Source organism: Lacerta agilis, chromosome 2, assembly GCF_009819535.1.
Source record: "Lacerta agilis isolate rLacAgi1 chromosome 2, rLacAgi1.pri, whole genome shotgun sequence".
Lineage (NCBI taxonomy): Eukaryota > Metazoa > Chordata > Lepidosauria > Squamata > Lacertidae > Lacerta > Lacerta agilis.
The window spans coordinates 106,828,382-106,845,816 of record NC_046313.1 but is presented as its reverse complement, the minus strand read 5'-3'; the positions used below and the strand labels follow the sequence as shown (position 1 = coordinate 106,845,816).

The 17,435-nt window shown below is 47.4% G+C and overlaps 1 protein-coding gene across 1 annotated transcript in view; it reads left to right on the top strand.

The window, feature by feature from the left end:
• Window positions 1–1,630: 1,630 nt before the first annotated feature.
• The window catches only part of ABHD16A (abhydrolase domain containing 16A, phospholipase), a 38,644-nt gene continuing 22,839 nt past the window's right edge, over window positions 1,631–17,435 (top strand). The window contains exons 1-5 of the mRNA XM_033141619.1: window positions 1,631–1,881; window positions 8,741–8,797; window positions 10,263–10,329; window positions 15,130–15,216; window positions 17,083–17,168. Coding sequence (XP_032997510.1) covers window positions 1,750–1,881; window positions 8,741–8,797; window positions 10,263–10,329; window positions 15,130–15,216; window positions 17,083–17,168 — 429 coding nt within the window. The 5' untranslated portion in view covers window positions 1,631–1,749. The remainder of the gene's footprint in view (window positions 1,882–8,740; window positions 8,798–10,262; window positions 10,330–15,129; window positions 15,217–17,082; window positions 17,169–17,435) is intronic.

The window sequence follows — 17,435 nt, the reverse complement described above, 5'->3', positions numbered from 1 at the left end:
TATAAATCTGCCCAGGCTTTGAGATCTTCAGGGGGCGGCCCTTCTCCCAGTCCTGTCACCCTCACAGGGGTGAGGGATGCAGGAGAGGGCCTTCTCGGTGGTTGCTCCCAGACTCTGGAAAACTCCCTCCCTGGGGAAGGTAGACTGGCTCCCTCATTGCCCTCCTTCCACCGGCAGGTGACTATCTTCTTGTTCCAACAGGCTTGGGGGGAACTGACTGCTTTTCGTGAAAGGGCTGCTTCTGTGCTATTTCTATTGTAATTATTTGTGTGATTTTAATACAAATGCATTTTAATTCTATCATAATAATTTATAATAATTTATTATTTATACCCCACCCATCTGGCTGGGTTTCCCCAGCCACTCTGGGTGGCTTCCAACAGAACACTAAAATGCATTAATCTATTAAACATTAAAAGCCTCCCTAAACAGGGCTGCCTTCAGTTGTCTTCTAAATGTCTGGTAGTTGTTTTTCTCCTTGACATCTGGTGGGAGGGCGTTCCACAGGGCGGGTGCCACTACTGAGAAGGTCCTCTGCTTGGTTCCCTGTAACTTGGCTTCTCGCAGTGAGGGAACCGCCAGAAGGCCCTCGGCACTGGACCTCAGTGTCCGGGCAGAACGATGGGGGTGGAGACACACCTTCAGGTATACTGGGCTGAGGCCGTTTAGGGTTTTAAAGGTCAGCACCAACACTTTGAATTGTGCTCGGAAACGTACTGGGAGCCAATGTAGGTCTTTCAAGACCGGTATTATGTGGTCTCGGCGGCCGCTCCCAGTCACCAGTCTAGCTGTCGCATTCTGGATTAGTTGTACCGGTAGTTGTCTCAATGTTTAATGTTTAATTTTTTTAAAATGATAGGTTTTCCTATGTTTTAGCAGTTCTCAGATTTTTATCTATAACCCATCCTGAGTCACAAGGGTCATAGACAAGGGGGGGGCAGGGGGCAGCTCTCTCCCCACCTAAATCATGTAAAACAATAAAAAAATACTTAACTGAGGTTCTCCCTCCTCCCCCACAACATAAATCCTGGCTACATTCATGCCTTGATTTCTATCCAGTGTAATAATAATAATAATAATAATGATCAGTGCTTTTTTCTAAAAAAAATGTTTAGGGCTACTCTCATTTTGACTCAAGAAAATCACCATTTTAGAGTTCAAATCGGGAGAAATAAATACAGTAAATGGACAAAAGTAAGAAGATTCACAAAATGTTTAAGGGTATGTGTACCCCTGGGTGTCCCCCCTCGAAAAAAGCACTGATAATAATCATAATCATAAAAACAATAATAATGTTTGTGTAAAAACAAAATGAAAAATTCCTTCCAGTAGCACCTTAGAGACCAACTAAGTTTGTTCTTGGTATGAGCTTTCGTGTGCATGCACACTTCTTCGGATACTGTTTGTGTAAATAAGGTTGGGACTGGACTGTATGCCTAAACATCCTCAGCACGGTTGGAATTGAATCCCGGTACTGTAAACTCAATAGGATTTATTCTCCAGCAAAATAGGGCTGCGGTTCCTTTAAGGGCTAGAGCTACGCGGGCGCCCCCTTGCGTTAGCCGCCCTAGAAAGCAGAAGGGAAGAGCAGGCGCCGGAATCGCGTTCTGGGAAGAAAGTGGGGGCGGGGGTGGAGACGGGACACCAGAAGTCTTTTGTCCCCGTTCCCTTCCTGTACGAAACCCGGAAATGTAGCTCCTCCCCCCCCTCTCCCTGCCGGTGCTGTTTTGGCTTCAGGTCCGTCCCAAGATGGCGAAGCTGCTGAGCTGCATTCTGGGCCCACGGCTGTACCGGGTCTACCGGGACCGGGACCCCATCAGACCCCGTCGCATCAGGGCCGAGGCAGAAGACACGTCGCAGGCCCCGATAGAACCGTCTTGGGTGAGCTTTATCACCACTTTTCTCCCCCCCCCTTTCGGAGACTTGGTATCTCCCACGTCGCCCTTTACCTGTATAGCGTTGGGGAGCGAAACCATTACTCTTAAGGGGGTAGGCATTGCCCTGCTTTCCTTGATGTCTGCATAGAGCAGCCTGAGTCTCATGGAGAGTCCGGGATACCAGTGGGTGATACCATTAGGATGGGGGGGAGGGGAAGAGGTATGAAAAAATCCAATTACTGAATCCCTTATTTAAACATGGCACACGCCCATCGTGGACAATGTCATTACTGAGGGTCCGGGGCCACCTTTCTGGGATGAGACCATCATAAAACACGGGGGTGGGGGTGGATTATTCTGGCCTTGAGGATATTTTCAAAAACAATGACTAGCCTTGAAGGAGGAATGGAGAGAGAACAGTAGCTGAAATATTCCATCTTTTTGTACAATACTTCCTCTTCTGTTTTCCCACCCCTGTTCAAAATTAGCATTGCCACAACAATATCCTTACAGCTGCATTGCGAAGATCCAACAGGTGTAACTTTTTTTTTTTTGGACACGGCACTGTTGGGATGGAATAGACTGCCCCTGGTGAATATCTGGCTGCTGAGAATCTGTTTCTCTATTAAAAAAAAAAAAAAGATAAACCCCATATTTCTGTGTTAAATCCCTTAATGCACCTCTCATTTATAAGAAACAAATGGAAACAATTGTTTTAAAATTTAAGAAAGGAAAAGCAGAGAGAATCAAAGCAAAACTAACAGCAGTTTCAAGCAGTCAGCGAGCTGGAAGGGGAGTCAACGCCAAATGCCTGGCCTGGGGAAATTAAAGTGTATGCACTTGGCCCCTGCAAACTTTCAAAGCTGGTGCATTTCCAGTATCTTAAGAGAGTTAATGTACTTGGCAACTGCAGCCCTTTGAAGATGGTGCCTTTCTAATATCTTAAAAAGAGAGGGTGTTTTGTAGCCAGGCTGCCATCACAGTCCCGACCTGCCCAGATTGAGAAGATGGGGTACCTAGAGCCAGGTCAGTGAGGAAGAATCCCAAAGATCAGACAGGTTAGGAATATAGGAAGCTGCCCTATACGTCGTCAAACCATTGGCCCATCTAACTCAGCCAGCGGTGCTAGGGGGACACTGATTGGAATGGCAGCCCCAATTATATGGAGGGCACCAGGTTGACAAAAGCCGGTCCACACTTCATAGCAAACACAGTCCAAGGTTTCAGGCAGTAGCATTGTCCAGCACTATCTGAAGATGCCAGCACTGAACCTTTTACATGCAATGTTACAGTCCTTTACAAAAACAAAAAAAATCCATCCAGTAGCACCTTAGAGACCAACTAAGTCTGTTATTGGTATGAGCTTTCATGTGCATGCACACTTCTTCAGATACCTGAAGTGTGCATGCACACGAAAGCTCATACCAATAACAAACTTAGTTGGTCTCTAAGGTGCTACAGGAAGGATTTTTTTGTTTTGTTCCAACTACCTACCTGTTACAGACCCTTGATTAGCTTCCATGAAACCCCAGGATTCCTGTTTGGAAATCACTGTCCTTGTTCATTACTGATGCCTCTCTGGGTAAACGTGTTGGGAGGAAAAGGCTGTATCAGTTACATGCTAGCACACACAGCTTGCAGCATGGGGAATGGAAGAATCAGGTTGCTCAATGTTTCTTGTTATCTGCAGCGTCCTTGTGTACATCTCCACTGCCTTGTCTAGTGGGATAAGCAGATATTTTTGTTTCCAAGGCTAACTTCAACTTTCACCTATATTCTTCCTGGCACGCATGGCTGCAAGGCCGCATCTTCCAAAAGCTGTGCCTTAGTGACCATTTTGCTTTTGACATGAGTTTTGTATGGTGCCCTGCGTCACGAGGGCCTAACCTGCATCCCTCCAGATGCTGGACTCCCAATTCCCACCATCCCCAGCCAGCACAGCCAGTGGTCAGGAGCCAGAGCCTCATCTGAAGGCACATAGGGCAACCATCTTGTTGAAGCTAAGCAGGTCCATGGGTGACTGAATCGGTAGAGAAAGTTGAGAAATTAGATCGGTGCTTGGAGGTGGTGATAGGCTGGATGCAGGCTAATAAATAGAAGCTGAATCTTGAGAAGACGTCTGTGTTCCATGTCCCGAGTTTTCAAGTCAGAGAGGTGGGGAGATGGCCTGTTCTGGACAGGATTGCCCTCCCCTGGAAGGAGCAGGTCGGTCGCTATGGGGTACCCCTAGATTTGGCACTTTTCACTGGATGCTCAGGTGGCAGTGACTAGTAATGTCTTTCCATGTCTGGCTGGTTCGTCAGCCACAGCCCGTTTTGGACAGAAATTACTTGGCCCCAGTACTCCATGCTCTGGTAACTTCCAGATTGGATTATTGCACTTGACTCTGTTTGGTGCTTCCCTTAAAGACAGCTCAGAAATTACAGCTGATCCAAAACGTATCGGCCAAATTACTGGCTGGGGTTCCATTATGGATCTCGCACAACCCCTGTTTTAAAAGGGCTATACTGGTTTCCAGTTCAAGGTGCTCATGCGGCATTTAAAGTTCTAAACAACTTAGACCCCAGATTATCTAAAAGACCACCTCCTCCCCTACAGACCTCCTCAGGTGTTAAGATCAGCAGAGGAGACTCTGCTGGTTGCTCCAGCATCTTCAGAAACTTGTGTCTTTGGTCTAGGATAAGACTTTATCTGTGGCAGCCCCTAAGTTGTGGGACTCCCTCCACACAGAGGTAATAAATAAAAATGGTGGCAGGTGGAGAACAGGCAACATCTTCAGCCCTGTATATTAAACGGTTACCACAAAATTATACCTAGTCATCACAATACCAAGGAGGGTGTACTTATTTCTAGAGTCGCTGCTTTCTGTTTCACTTTTCATCCTCTCCTGTATTGTGTGATTCTCGTGCCTTGCAGCTTTCCAGAAATGCAGAATTACAATACATCACGTTGTGCTTCCTGCCTTCTCTCCCCACCCCCCACGGCGCCTTCAAATTTGCTCTGAAAGGTTGGCTGGGAACCTAGAGCAGGTTTGGGGCGGGGTGGGGGGAAGGTTTGCCGGGAGAGGGAGGGGAAGTTCTGCTGTGCTCACAGAATTTGTTGGCTGCAGCCCAATCATTACTGTCTGCCTCGAGAAGTGAGCTTAGTGCTTATTGAATTTTGAGAAACTCTGAGCTCTCCAGCCCATCCCCAGCAAGGGAGGTGGTGTGCGGCATTGAAGATGAATAAACTTGCTCTCTGCATCCATAAAAACCAAGCTTCGTAAAGAGCTACTAGTCACATTTGCCAGGGAGCAAAGGGCATCATGCATGAGGTTAATCCCTTATCATTTAGAAGAGAACGCTTTGCACTTTCTTTAAGGCTGCAACAACAGCTTACTCACCTGCCTTGATCCTTGGCCGCTGCAGCATTGCACCACCCCATTGCAGGCAAATGGCTGTATACAGGATGGGTGACACCTGGCTTGAGAGCAGTGCATGTGAAAAGGATCTAGGAGTCTTGGTAGACCACAAACTTGACATGAGTCAACAGTGTGATGCAGCAGCTAAAAAAGCCAATGCAATTCTGGGCTGCATCAATAGGAGTATAGCGTCTAGATCAAGGGAGGTAATAGTACCACTATATTCTGCTCTGGTCAGACCTCACCTGGAATACTTTGTCCAGTTCTGGGCACCACAGTTCAAGAAGGATACTGACAAGCTGGAACGTGTCCAGAGGAGGGCAACCAAAATGGTCAAAGGCCTAGTAACAATGCCTTATGAGGAACGGCTTAGGGAGCTGGGTATGTTTAGCCTGGAGAAGAGAAGGTTAAGGGGTGATATGATAGCCATGTTCAAATATATCAAAGGATGTCATATAGAGGAGGGTGAAAGGTTGTTTTCTGCTGCTCCAGAGAAGCGGACACGGGGCAATGGATTCAAACTACAAGAAAGAAGATTCCACCTAAACATTAGGAAGAACTTCCTGACAGCAAGAGCTGTTGGACAGTGGAATTTGCTGCCAAGGAGTGTGGTGGAGTCTCCTTCTTTGGAGGTCTTTAAGCGGAGGCTTGACAGCCATCTGTCAGGAATGCTTTGATGGTGTTTCCTGCTTGGCAGGGGGTTGGGCTGGATGGCCCTTGTGGTCTCTTCCAACTCTATGATTCTATGATTCTATTGCATGTGAAGCTGTGCAGTGTCGCTGGCTTGAGATGCATCCGGTTTGAGGAACCTTTGTCTCTGCACATGTGCCTGAGCTATAACTCGCAACATCCCTGCAATTGGGGCTGGCGGGAGTCGTAGTTCAGCCACACCTGGAGGGCCAAAGATTCCCTGCACTTGCCATACGTCATTATGATGATGGCTAAACTCCCCAAATGGCTGCTGTGTTCGTAGGACAGCCTTCCCCACAACCTGCTGCCCTCTGGGTGTTTTAGGATACAACTCCCACCAGTCCCAGTAGCCCCAAGCCCCTGGAGGGCCGGGCCGGGTTGGGAAAGGGTGCCCCAGGGCTTGATAGGAGCCAGAATCTCCCCAGGGGTCAGCCCTGGAAACAATGCAGTAGAAATAGGACGAGAGCGTGTCACGTTTCACAGGGTTGTAGTCAACACAGTGCTAAGAATTTCAGCGCCAGGATTTCTGCTTTCCTGAGGAGATTATATCCCCTCTCCTCCTTCATCTGGGGGGTCTCCTGACCCTTTGGGGCCGATTGGGGAGCAGGGAGTCTCACTGCAGAGTGGTGCTGGCTTCCACTAGCACAGCAATTTAATTTACAGTGGCCCACAATAATTCCAACCCACCACCGCTAGGCTAAGGCCAAGGGGCAGGGCTCCCAGGTCTGTGGTTTTTCAGACAGGTGTGTTTATTAAAGCATTCGTCCCATTATGCGTCCTGCCCATGAGCATACATTGGAGGGAGAGCTAAGGTTCTAGGTCCAGTTCTGGATACTGTACTTTAGTATGCCTGTGTTATAAGAATTCTAAGGTCCCAAATATAAAATAAACGTTCATAAATGTACAAGGCGAACACATACGTAACTATGTAATCCACGCGCCTGAAATAGTTCAGGAGAGCAATCCTGATACCATTTTGACTCTCCCAAATGGACCTCAAATATTTCTCTGAAGGAGGGAGGAAATGGGGAAAGCCTTCCCTTTGTCTTTTTGCATACAAATCCTGTCCCATCACCTCCTGGCAAATAGAAGGGGAAGAAATGGAGGCAGTGAGAGATTTCACTTTCTTGGGTTCCATGACGCCTGCTTCTTGGGAGAAAAGCAATAACAAACCTAGACAGCATCTTAAAAAGCAAAGACATCACCTTGCCGACAAAGGTCCGTATAGTTAAAGCTATGGTTTTCCCAGTAGTAATGTACGGAAGTGAGAGCTGGACCATCAAGAAGGCTGATCGCCGAAGAATTGATGCTTTTGAATTATGGTGCTGGAGGAGACTCTTGAGAGTCCCATGGACTGCAAGAAGATCAAACCTATCCATTCTCAAAGAAATCAGCCCTGAGTGCTCACTAGTAGGACAGATCCTGAAGTTGAGGCTCCAGTACTTTGGCCACCTCATGAGAAGAGAAGACTCCCTAGAAAAGACCCTGATGTTGGGAAAGATGGAGGGCACAAGGAGAAGGGGACGACAGAGGATGAGATGTTTGGACAGTGTTCTCGAAGCGACTGGCATGAGTTTGGCCAAACTGCGGGAGGCAGTGGAGGATAGGGGTGCCTGGCGTGCTCTGGTCCATGGGGTCACGAAGAGTCGGACACGACTGAACGACTGAACAACAACAAGGGCGAGCCCATGACCTGGAATCAGGAACTGAAAGTATTTACCATCACAAAAGAATGCAAAGCAATCAGTGACCATTAACAGATATCCTTGGCCAACAGAATTTCTGCTGTCGACCGCCTCCTGTGATGTATTTATGATGTTTGGGGTGGTGTTCTTGGGCTACAGGGTGGGCAGTTTCAAAAGTCTATACTGTAGACTTTTTGCTTGTGCAACCATTGTTCTGGGTCCCTTTGCTCCCTCCCTACATATGGTGAGTGAGGACCCTGTTGCAACAGTTTAATAAAGATCAGCCTTACTAGCTTCTTTGCGTCTCAATATTCTCTGGTTGGCCTCAGTTATTTTCTCCTACCGATAGGAGAACCCACTTAAGGACTCTATACGGGCTCTTGGATACTCCATAAGGCAGGCATGTCCAAAGTCCAGTTTGGAGGCCTAATCCAGCCCACCAGTCAATTTAATCTGGTCCCTGTGGCAGTATATGCCCTGGGGTAAAATCCTTTTTAAACAGCTCAAATTTGGTTAACCCTCATGCATGATCACTTCATCGAATCCGGCCCTCTTTGAAAAAAGTTTGGGCACCCCTGCATAAGGGAAAGGGAGTGGTTTTTTCTGTGTCACCTGTTCGGTTTCTCTTTTTCCTCCCTCCCTTTTTTGTTGTTGTTATTATTATTACTGTATTTAGTAAATTTGTATACCACCCCTCATTCGTAGATCTCGGGGTAGTTCGCGACATACAAATGCTAACAAGAAGTCACCAGGCGTGAGGCTGCAGTCCAGGCAAGAAGCCCTGAAGCCAATACAGTATGATAAGTCAGAAAGGTTTCTGTGGTTTGCATGAGTAACAATATAGCATTACTAAAAGTTTCCTGTCGTTTGGGAACTAGGGTCGTGTTGCCTACAGATACAAATGCAGTGGTTAATTGGTTAACTTCTTTGAAGCACCAGGTCCAACCCCACCCCACCCCACCCCCAAAAAAATCCATGCACCAGCTTTTCAAAAGGAATTCATCTTTCTCTCCCTTCCCTCCTCTAGCTAGCCCTTCTTCAAAAGACTTAAGCCCAAATTCAGCAAGTGTTTTGTTTCTTTTCAACAGGAATCGTACTACCAGCCACGGACGCTTGAAAAACATGCAGACAGCATCCTCGCGCTGGTGAGTACATGCTCTGTGCGTTCCGCCCACCAATGTGCTCTTTATCTCTTTATCCAGCTGTTCTAGACGACCTAGGGGCAGTGTACTCATTCTGCAAAATGTGTTGGGAGCTTAGGGGGTTCCACTTAACTCAGGGGCGTAGCTAGCTGCTCCGGCACCAGGCACACAGGGGGGCCCCATGGCGAGCTGCCCGCAGAGTCTGCCTGGTGGACGCAAGCCCCACGCTGCCGTTTCAGGCAGCGCGGGACCCCGAGCCACCACGTCACTCCCAGGAGAGACGCGTGGGTTGCGCGTGCTGCAGGCCGGACCCCACGGTAAGTGCCGCCCCCTTTTGTCACCCCCTCAGGGATGACACCCGGGTCGGACCGCATCCCTTCCACCCCCCTTCCTGTGCCCCTGACTTAGCTCGCAGGTAGTTCAATAGTCCCCCCCCCCCATGTTAAAGCAAAGCAAAATCCCAGAACCTTACTGCAAGTTAAATATTAAACCATGCAGCATATCAGGGACAGCCTAGAATATAGTCCAGTCCCTGCTGTGCTTGTTTTCTGTTGGCAGGAAGGTTTTGAGGTGTGTGTGTGTGTGTGTGTGTGTGTAATATATATATATACGTACATACATACAGAGAGTTCAAATTGTGGGAAATAAATACAGTAAATGGTCAAAAGTACAAAGATTCACAGAATGCTTAGGGGTCTGCGTACCCCCAGAAAAAAAAGCACTTTGTGTGTGTGGCAATATTCAAAACCATGATTCCGTGATCTGCCCCCCAAAGTGGTCCAGGCCCTTCCTACCTCATTTTACTGAAGTCCTGGCACATAGTGAGGTAATAGATTGATGAGATCACATTCTACACCGAACCATTGGCAGAGGGCTTAAAAACAACAACAACAACCAGTCTTCTTTCTTGCATGTAATAAGCTAGCACGGCAGGGAAAGAATGCACCAAACCTTTCCCCCTGTTGTACTGGTTTTCTACAGGCGTGGAGGGCTGTTTGTTTGTTTGTTTGCATTTGGAAGCATTCAAGAATCCCAGCGCACGTCCCTCACACGATCCTCCATTCTGTGACGGTGCAATCCAGAATGCCGTTATGATGATCCTGCATAATAATGTGTAGGACAGCTGGTTCCCCTCCCGGGGGAATATGGGTTTCCACCTCTCCCTGGCCCAGAACGTAACCTTTTACTAAGAGGTTGTTGAGAGAAGCAAGACCTCATTAGGAGGAGCTCAGTGAAAGCATGTTTACTTGCAACCCAGTCCCTCTTGGCTTCCCCTCGTAGCCATGGATGCAGTGCTGCGCTTTGCAGAGTTGATTCCCTCTTCTCTCTGAGCATTAAACTAGCTCCCTTGGCTCCCTTCTCTCTGTCACTTAAAACACCAGGGCCTTCATCAACGATCCCCCAGAAATGCCTAGGAAAAGCCTGTTCTCTATGTGACTTACGCCGTTCCTTTGCTCTGTCCCTGCAGGCTTCCGTGCTGTGGTCCATTTCCTACTACTCTTCCCCACTCGCTGTGTTTTACCTGTACAGAAAAGGTAAAGGGCTGCTGCTCTCTGGGCAAACTCCTTGGCAAGCTGCTGCTGGCTCAAGCGTAGTGCTAGAAAGCTTCCGACGCTGGGAGGGTGTTATGGGGCTGCGGGACTGTTAACTCGGTGGTAAAGCCCTTGTTTTGCATGTGTAAGGCTCCAGATTCAATCCCTGGCCTCTCCAGGTAGGTCTTGGAAAGATTTGTATCCAAAACACGGGACGTCTGCTGCCTGGTAGGATGAACAAGGTGCAGAAGCCGCCCTACGCCGTGTCAGACCTTGAATCCGTGCAGCTTAGGATTCTTTATACCACGTGCAGAGAAGCTACAGCTCATAAGACATTGCTGGACTACAACTCCCATCATTCCCTGGCCATGCCCGCTGGGGTTGATGGGAGTTGGCAATTCAGCAACACCTGGAGGCTCCCACACCTGGCACAACCAACCCTAAGCTACAGGGACTGGCGGCCTGACCATTGTATAAGGTCAGGGCGGAAAATCCTAAAATTTTCACTGAAAAACAAAGTTGCTGGCGAGCCAAGAGTACCCCCTTACAGCAGAGGCTGTGCACCACATCTTGTTTTTGTTTTTAAACTCTTTATTTCGTGCTTTCACCCTGCATTTTCATCCTGTGAACCACCCCGAGATCTTCGGATGAAGGGCAGTTATCTAAATTTAGTAAATAAGTAAACCTTCCTGCCAGCTTCTGGCGGGGGGTCGGGTGAATCTGCTCTTGTCCTTGGGTTTCATGTTGTTGGGTCAGTTGGGCAAAAGAAAGGACTTCTTCACACAATGCGTACTTAAAGCTGTGAAATCCACTCCTGCCAGAGTCAGTGAGGGCCAGTAATGTGGGCGTCTTCAAAAGTGGAATATTGCCTGCCTGCAGACCTCCCACAGAAGAGGCACACAAGGAAAGGCTTATATGGAGAGAGGCAGGGACGCGGTTGGCGCTGTGGTCTAAACCACTGAGCCTCTTGGGCTCGCTGATCAGAAGGTTGGCGGTTTGAATCCCCGCGATGGGGTGAGCTCACGTTGCTCTTTCCCAGCTCCTGGAAAGCATGCCAGTGCAAGTAGATAAATAGGTACCACTGCGTCAGGAAGGTAAATGGCTTTTCCGTACGCTCTGGTTTCCGTCACGGTGTTCTGTTGCGCCAGAAGCAGTTTAGTCATGCTGGCCACATGATCCAGAAAGCTGTCAGTGGACAGACATCGGCCAATGTGGTGTAGTGGTTAAGAGCGGTAGACTCGTAATCTGGCGAACTGGGTTCGCGTCTCCTCTCCTCCACATGCAGCTGCTGAGTGACCTTGGGCTAGTCACACTTTTCTGAAGTCTCTCAGCCCCACTCACCTCACAGAGTGTTTGTTGTGGGGGAGGAAGGGGAAGGAGAATGTGAGCCGCTTTGAGACTCCTTCGGGTAGTGAAAAGCGGGATATCAAATCCAAACTCTTCTTCTTCTTCTCGGCCTGAAAAGGGAGATGAGAGCCACACCCCATAGTCGCCTTTGACTGGACTTAACCATCAAGGGGTCCTTTACCTTTTCCCTTTATGGAGAGAGGCAATCCCTGAGGTGTTGCGGTCCTGAGCCATTTAAGGCTTTGAAGGTCAAAAACCAACGCTTTGAATTGGGCCCAGAAACTAATTGGCAGCCAGTGCAATTGGGCCAGAACCAGTGCAATATGCTCTTGCTCCAATAATAGTCTGTTCCTTATAGGAGATCGCCGTTCTCTCTCGGGGAACTGCCCTGCATCACGAGGCAGCTGCCATTCAGGGCCAGACAAAGGATTCCTTGTGCGCATGTTGTGTGGAGAATTGACAAGGAGATTTTGCAAGGCTGACTTCTGCCCTGCAAATGTTTCCTCAAAATTTTTGGTGTGTGGGGTTTCCCCCCTCCTCCACTTCCCAAAGTGCGATAGTCTGCCATTGGTAATCTTCCTCCTCTTCCCCCCCCCCTTCATATTTTGGGGAGGGGTGAAGCCGGGGCCTCCTAGTGAGTTCATAGATGGGGTGAAATTTGAATCGGGGCAATGATCCGCTTCCTGCATCACCACTTGGTCTCTTAGCAACTCGGCAAATATTTTATTACACATGGAAAACAGGCCCGTATTATTGGACTTACATTGGGCTTCCTCTTTTCAAAGCTCAGGTCAGCTTACTTGGGGCTCCCGGCTGTCTCCCATCTGGGCACTAATCCTGTCATGTGTGTGTGTTTCAATTGCGAGCTGCCTTGAGCCTGTTTTCTTTAGAAAGGTGGCTAAACTCATTCAATAAGCAGCACAAATGCTACAGGTTTTCCCAGACTGCCCGTTCCACTCAGCGAGAGCCTTGCTTTTCCTACAATTTTAGTTATATTATTTTTGAAATAACTCCCGCAACACCAGGCATTTTTAATCTTCCTAATAGCATGGGAAAACATAATTTATTGCCTCCCCCCCCCCCCCAAGATTTGTTATTGGCAGAAGAGCTTTGTGGCGAGTTATGACTCTTGGCAGTATAACTTCGGGGGTGAAGACGTTAACGACCCCCCTGAGCTTTTAAAGCTCCTACAAGCTTCTTCTATCAGTCTCTAAGAATCTGAGGCTACCCTCTTCACTCTCCCCTTTTTTGGAGGGGGGGAACAAGTCTGAAGCCTTCGTGGTTTCAGGTGCCAAAGTCACAATACCACTGGCCTATCGACAACCTCACTTCTGAGACTGGTGTGGAATGATTATTAATTTCAGTCAGCTCGGTGTCTGACACGTTGCATTGTTCCTATTTAGTTGCATGAGGTGTCCATATCCCACGTGAATAATGTGAGTTACAGGTAGGTAGCCGTGTTGGTCTGCCATAGTCGAAACAAAATAAAAAATAATAAAAAATCCTTCCAGTAGCACCATAGAGACCAACTAAGTTTGTTCTTGGTATGAGCTTTTGTGTGCATGCACACTTCTTCAGATACACTGAAACAGAAGTCACCAGTTCCTAATATATAGTGAGAGGGTGGGGTGGGGTGTTACACAGAATATATATTATCCTACCGTATTTTCCGGCGTATAAGACGACTGGGCGTAAAAGACGACCCCCAACTTTTCCAGTTAAAATATAGAATTTGAGATATACTCGTCCGCAGATTCTCCACCTGGCGTAAAAGACGACCCCGAGTTTTGAGAAGATTTTCCTGGATTAAAAAGTAGTCTTATATGCCAGAATATATAGTATATATTAGGATCTGGTGACTTCTGTTTCAGTGTATCTGAAGAAGTGTGCATGCACACGAAAGCTCATACCAAGAACAAACTTACGGTAGTTGGTCTCTAAGGTGCTACTGGAAGGATTTTTTTTTATTGTGAATAATGTGATCATTTAATGTGTCCCTCCCTCTAATCGCAATGTCAGGTAATGAGGGCCAATAGAATAGTTGCCAAAAGGGGGCAAACAGGGGGTGAGGGGAGAGGGAGTTAACATGTTCAGAGGAGACTTCAGCTTTGCAGAAGGACAGAAAAAAATTTTTTTTAAAAAAACAACAGCAGCTGAGGTCCGGGCCTGCCCAGTAGCTACAAAATAGAGATCGTTTTAAAAGAAAAATGGGTGTGTTATGTTCTGCTGGAGCCTAACAGCATATAGCATCCTGGAAAAAGGTAGAGCCAGCTGGCAGATCCCTGAACAAAAGCATTCCTGCCAGGAATGAAGGTGCACAGCAACATTTTGTGTCTGGCCCTGTTCGTTGCGTTTTTTGGATCCTGCCGTCCTATTGATGTGCACAGCGCAACTGCCAAGGGTTTCAGCATGCATAGGCCGGATGAATCGCAGCAAGGTGACGGGTAATGGGGGCGGTGGAGGGGCCGTTCTCATGCAGGCACGCCTCTGCTGGTCGCCGGTGCTCTTTCATGTAAGCACACTGTAACAGATCAACCCTGAGCCTGGGTATGGTCAGTGGCCCAGAGCATAAAGCGTTAACACCCACTCTAGATGACTGGCAGCTCAATCGCAGAGGCGGGGCTTTTCGACCTTTTAAAAGGGGGAGAATGGCAGTTGGGCGGTTGTTGTTGGTCAGGGATTGAGGGTGAGAGGGTGAGCGGGTTGGAGGTTAGGCTTAGGCAGGAAAGACTTTTATCCTGTTTAATGTTGTAACCAAGCTTACGTACCTGAAAAGAAGATTTGTAACCGCATTATACCTGAACATCCATGTTATTTAAGTTACCTCAATAAACTTATTTTGTGTTTCAACGTTCGTGGACTCTGGCAGTGCGTCAGTGCCTCAAAAGGTGTGGCTGAGGGGAAAAGCACAAAAGGTTTCCTGTGGAAGAGGGAACGTGTGGCTTATTTTCCTATCATACAGAGGGCTGGGCAGTGAAGCCAAAGGTGCCACGCAGTTGCCAAAAAGGGAAGGCAAGCTTGCAGTGGTTTGGGAACCCAGGGCGGGAGGTCCCAAGGTGGCAGGAGTTTTTTTTTTTCGAACGTGGAGCACTGAGGTACCCCAAGGACATCTCTCATAATATCACTTTAGGATTCATTTTAGTCGTCGGTGAAACCTAGGGAGAGACACGGTCTGGGGAAACGTTTTACAGTGTGAGGGCTCTTGGAGTGTAACGAAAAGGGTCTCGTCACACACACCAAATGGGGTTGCCGGCTTTCTCTCTGCAAGCACTGTGCTCGGGAGCTGCTGGCCTTTGCCCTTTGTGCACTGATGGCAAATCGCACGCTTGCGTGTTCCTCCCATGGGATAGAATAAAAGTTCTGAGCGCAGTTCTCGCTGTAAGAAAAGCATCCTCTTGAGGTTCCGTGCGCTTGTTCTGACTGCCTCCCCCTCTTTGCCTGTCTCTCTCTTTCCAGGGTATTTGACGATGTCGAAAGTTGTTGCTATCTCTCACTATGCCGGGACCATGCTGCTCTTGCTGGCGGGAATCGCCTGCCTCAGAGGTGAGCGTTTCCTGGAGTCTGAAGGCTCTTGGCAGAAGTGGGGAACATGTGCCCCCTGCCCAATATCCTCTTTTTTAAAAAATAATATTTATTAAAAAGTTTTATAACATAACAAATGAAAAAAGCAACAACAACATAACAACAACAACAATGACAGCTACAAAAAATAAAAACACGCTACAAAAATCTTACTATCTTTAAAAAATTGTATTTTCCTCACATCTTAATTGGACTCCCTCCTGTCTCCTCCTTCTGCGTCCCTTGTTAATACCTTTCTGTAACTTCCAAAATTTAATTCTATCTACTTTCTAACAACAACTTATCATTTATCATCTCTTATCTCTTAACCTATATTATAACAATAATTACATCTATCTCTTATCCTAATCCTAACACTTAATTTCATAACATCTAACTTCTATTCTACAACCTATCCCAGTGTTTTTCAACCTTTTTTGGGCAAGGGCACACTTGTTTTATGAAAAAAATCACGAGGCACACCACCATTAGAAAATGTTAAAAAATTTAACTCTGTGCCTATATTGACTATATATAAAGTAATTCTCTTGAATAGGAATCAAATAAACACAATTTTTCCCACGGCACACCAGGCAACATCTCGCGGCACACTAGTGTGCCGCGGAACAGTGGTTAAAAAACACTGACCTATCCTATCTTCCAAATATATCTAATTTTCAATCTTACAATGCTGTTTTAAATAGAATTTAAATTTTCCCCATTCTTTTTCCACCGCGTCATCTCTCTGGTCACGGATTTTCCCGGTCATTTCTTCAAGCTCCATATAGTCCATCATTTTCATCTGCCATTCATCAATCGTTGGTAATTCTTCTTCTGTCTTCCAGCTCTTGGCTATTAAAACTCTAGCTGCTGTTGTGGCATACAAAAACAAGTTCCTATCACTTTTTGCAATGTCCTGTCCTAGGATGCCCAGTAGAAAGGCCTCTGGTTTCTTCTTGAAAGTGTTTTTCAACACTTTTTAAATTTCATTATATATCTTCTCCCAGAAGTCTTTCACTGCCCAATATCCTCAGACCACAACTCACTGGCTAGTGGCGATGCACTCTGCGGCTAACAGGAGCTGGGGGTTGTATTCAGCTACGTTTTACTCAGAGCAAAGCCATTGAAATTGATAGACCCAAGTTAGCCATGTTCATTAATTTCTGTGGGTCTAAGTGGGACCAGCTTTGACTGGAGCCCAGCAATGTCTTGGAGACCTTATCCATTGAGTCAGGAGCCACCATGCCTTCCTTGGATTTTGGTGGCCTGAAATTGTCCGATTCCTATTTTTTTATGTAGGGCCATCAATGCATTTCAGCATTTGCATGCTTCCTTCCTGGGTCTTGGAAGGCAGCTCACAACATGCTGGGGAGTTACCACGCCACAACACAATTATAAAATAAGTAAAACAGAAAGAAAGCAGCGGATTAAGCAAAGTAAATATGATGGTTTGCGTCCAGCTGATACGCAAAAGCAGGCTGGCTGAAATCAGTGGACTTTAGTTAGTCGCCACTGATTTCGGCGAGTCTGCTTCAGATTTTGATTGACTTGGATTCAACCCACCTTGGCAGGGTAGCACAAGGGGGAAAGTCATGTCTGTGCCCCAAGGAGCTTCCAAACGACACTTCGACCGGAGAGGGAACGGGAGAACGGCCAGTAGGCAAGAACAACAGGAATAATATTTGTGATATCAAGGGGTTAAACCAAAGGCTTCATAGGAGAGAAAGCTTTTGAGGAGGGGTGGGAATAAAGCGAGTGGGGAGGTGGTGCCTTGTGGGTGCTGAAGCAGAAGAGGCAGCCAGATGCTGTGGGGCTTCAGTCCCTGAAAGCTTTTCCTCCTCTTCTCAGGCATCGGTCGCTGGACAAACCCCCAGTATATCCAGTTCATCACCATCCTAGAGGATGCACACCGGTATGGCACCCCTGAGCACAAGGTAAGAGTGGCTGCGATTGACACGCCCCATCCTGATTGACTCCCAGGGCCCATCCTGATTGACTCTGGGAGCTGCAGTCCCAACATCTAGAAGGCCCCAGATTCCCCATTCCTGATCTGTTTAGACTTACTCCTCACCTTTCCCGTAGCTTCTCTGTGGCTTGTAGTTTTAAGGAAGTGCTGTTCGTACCATGCTGAGGAGGGCTGCACTGAGGAAGAACGGTAGGAGCCACCCCCTCCTCCTGTTCCTGATCCTGAATCTTCCCAG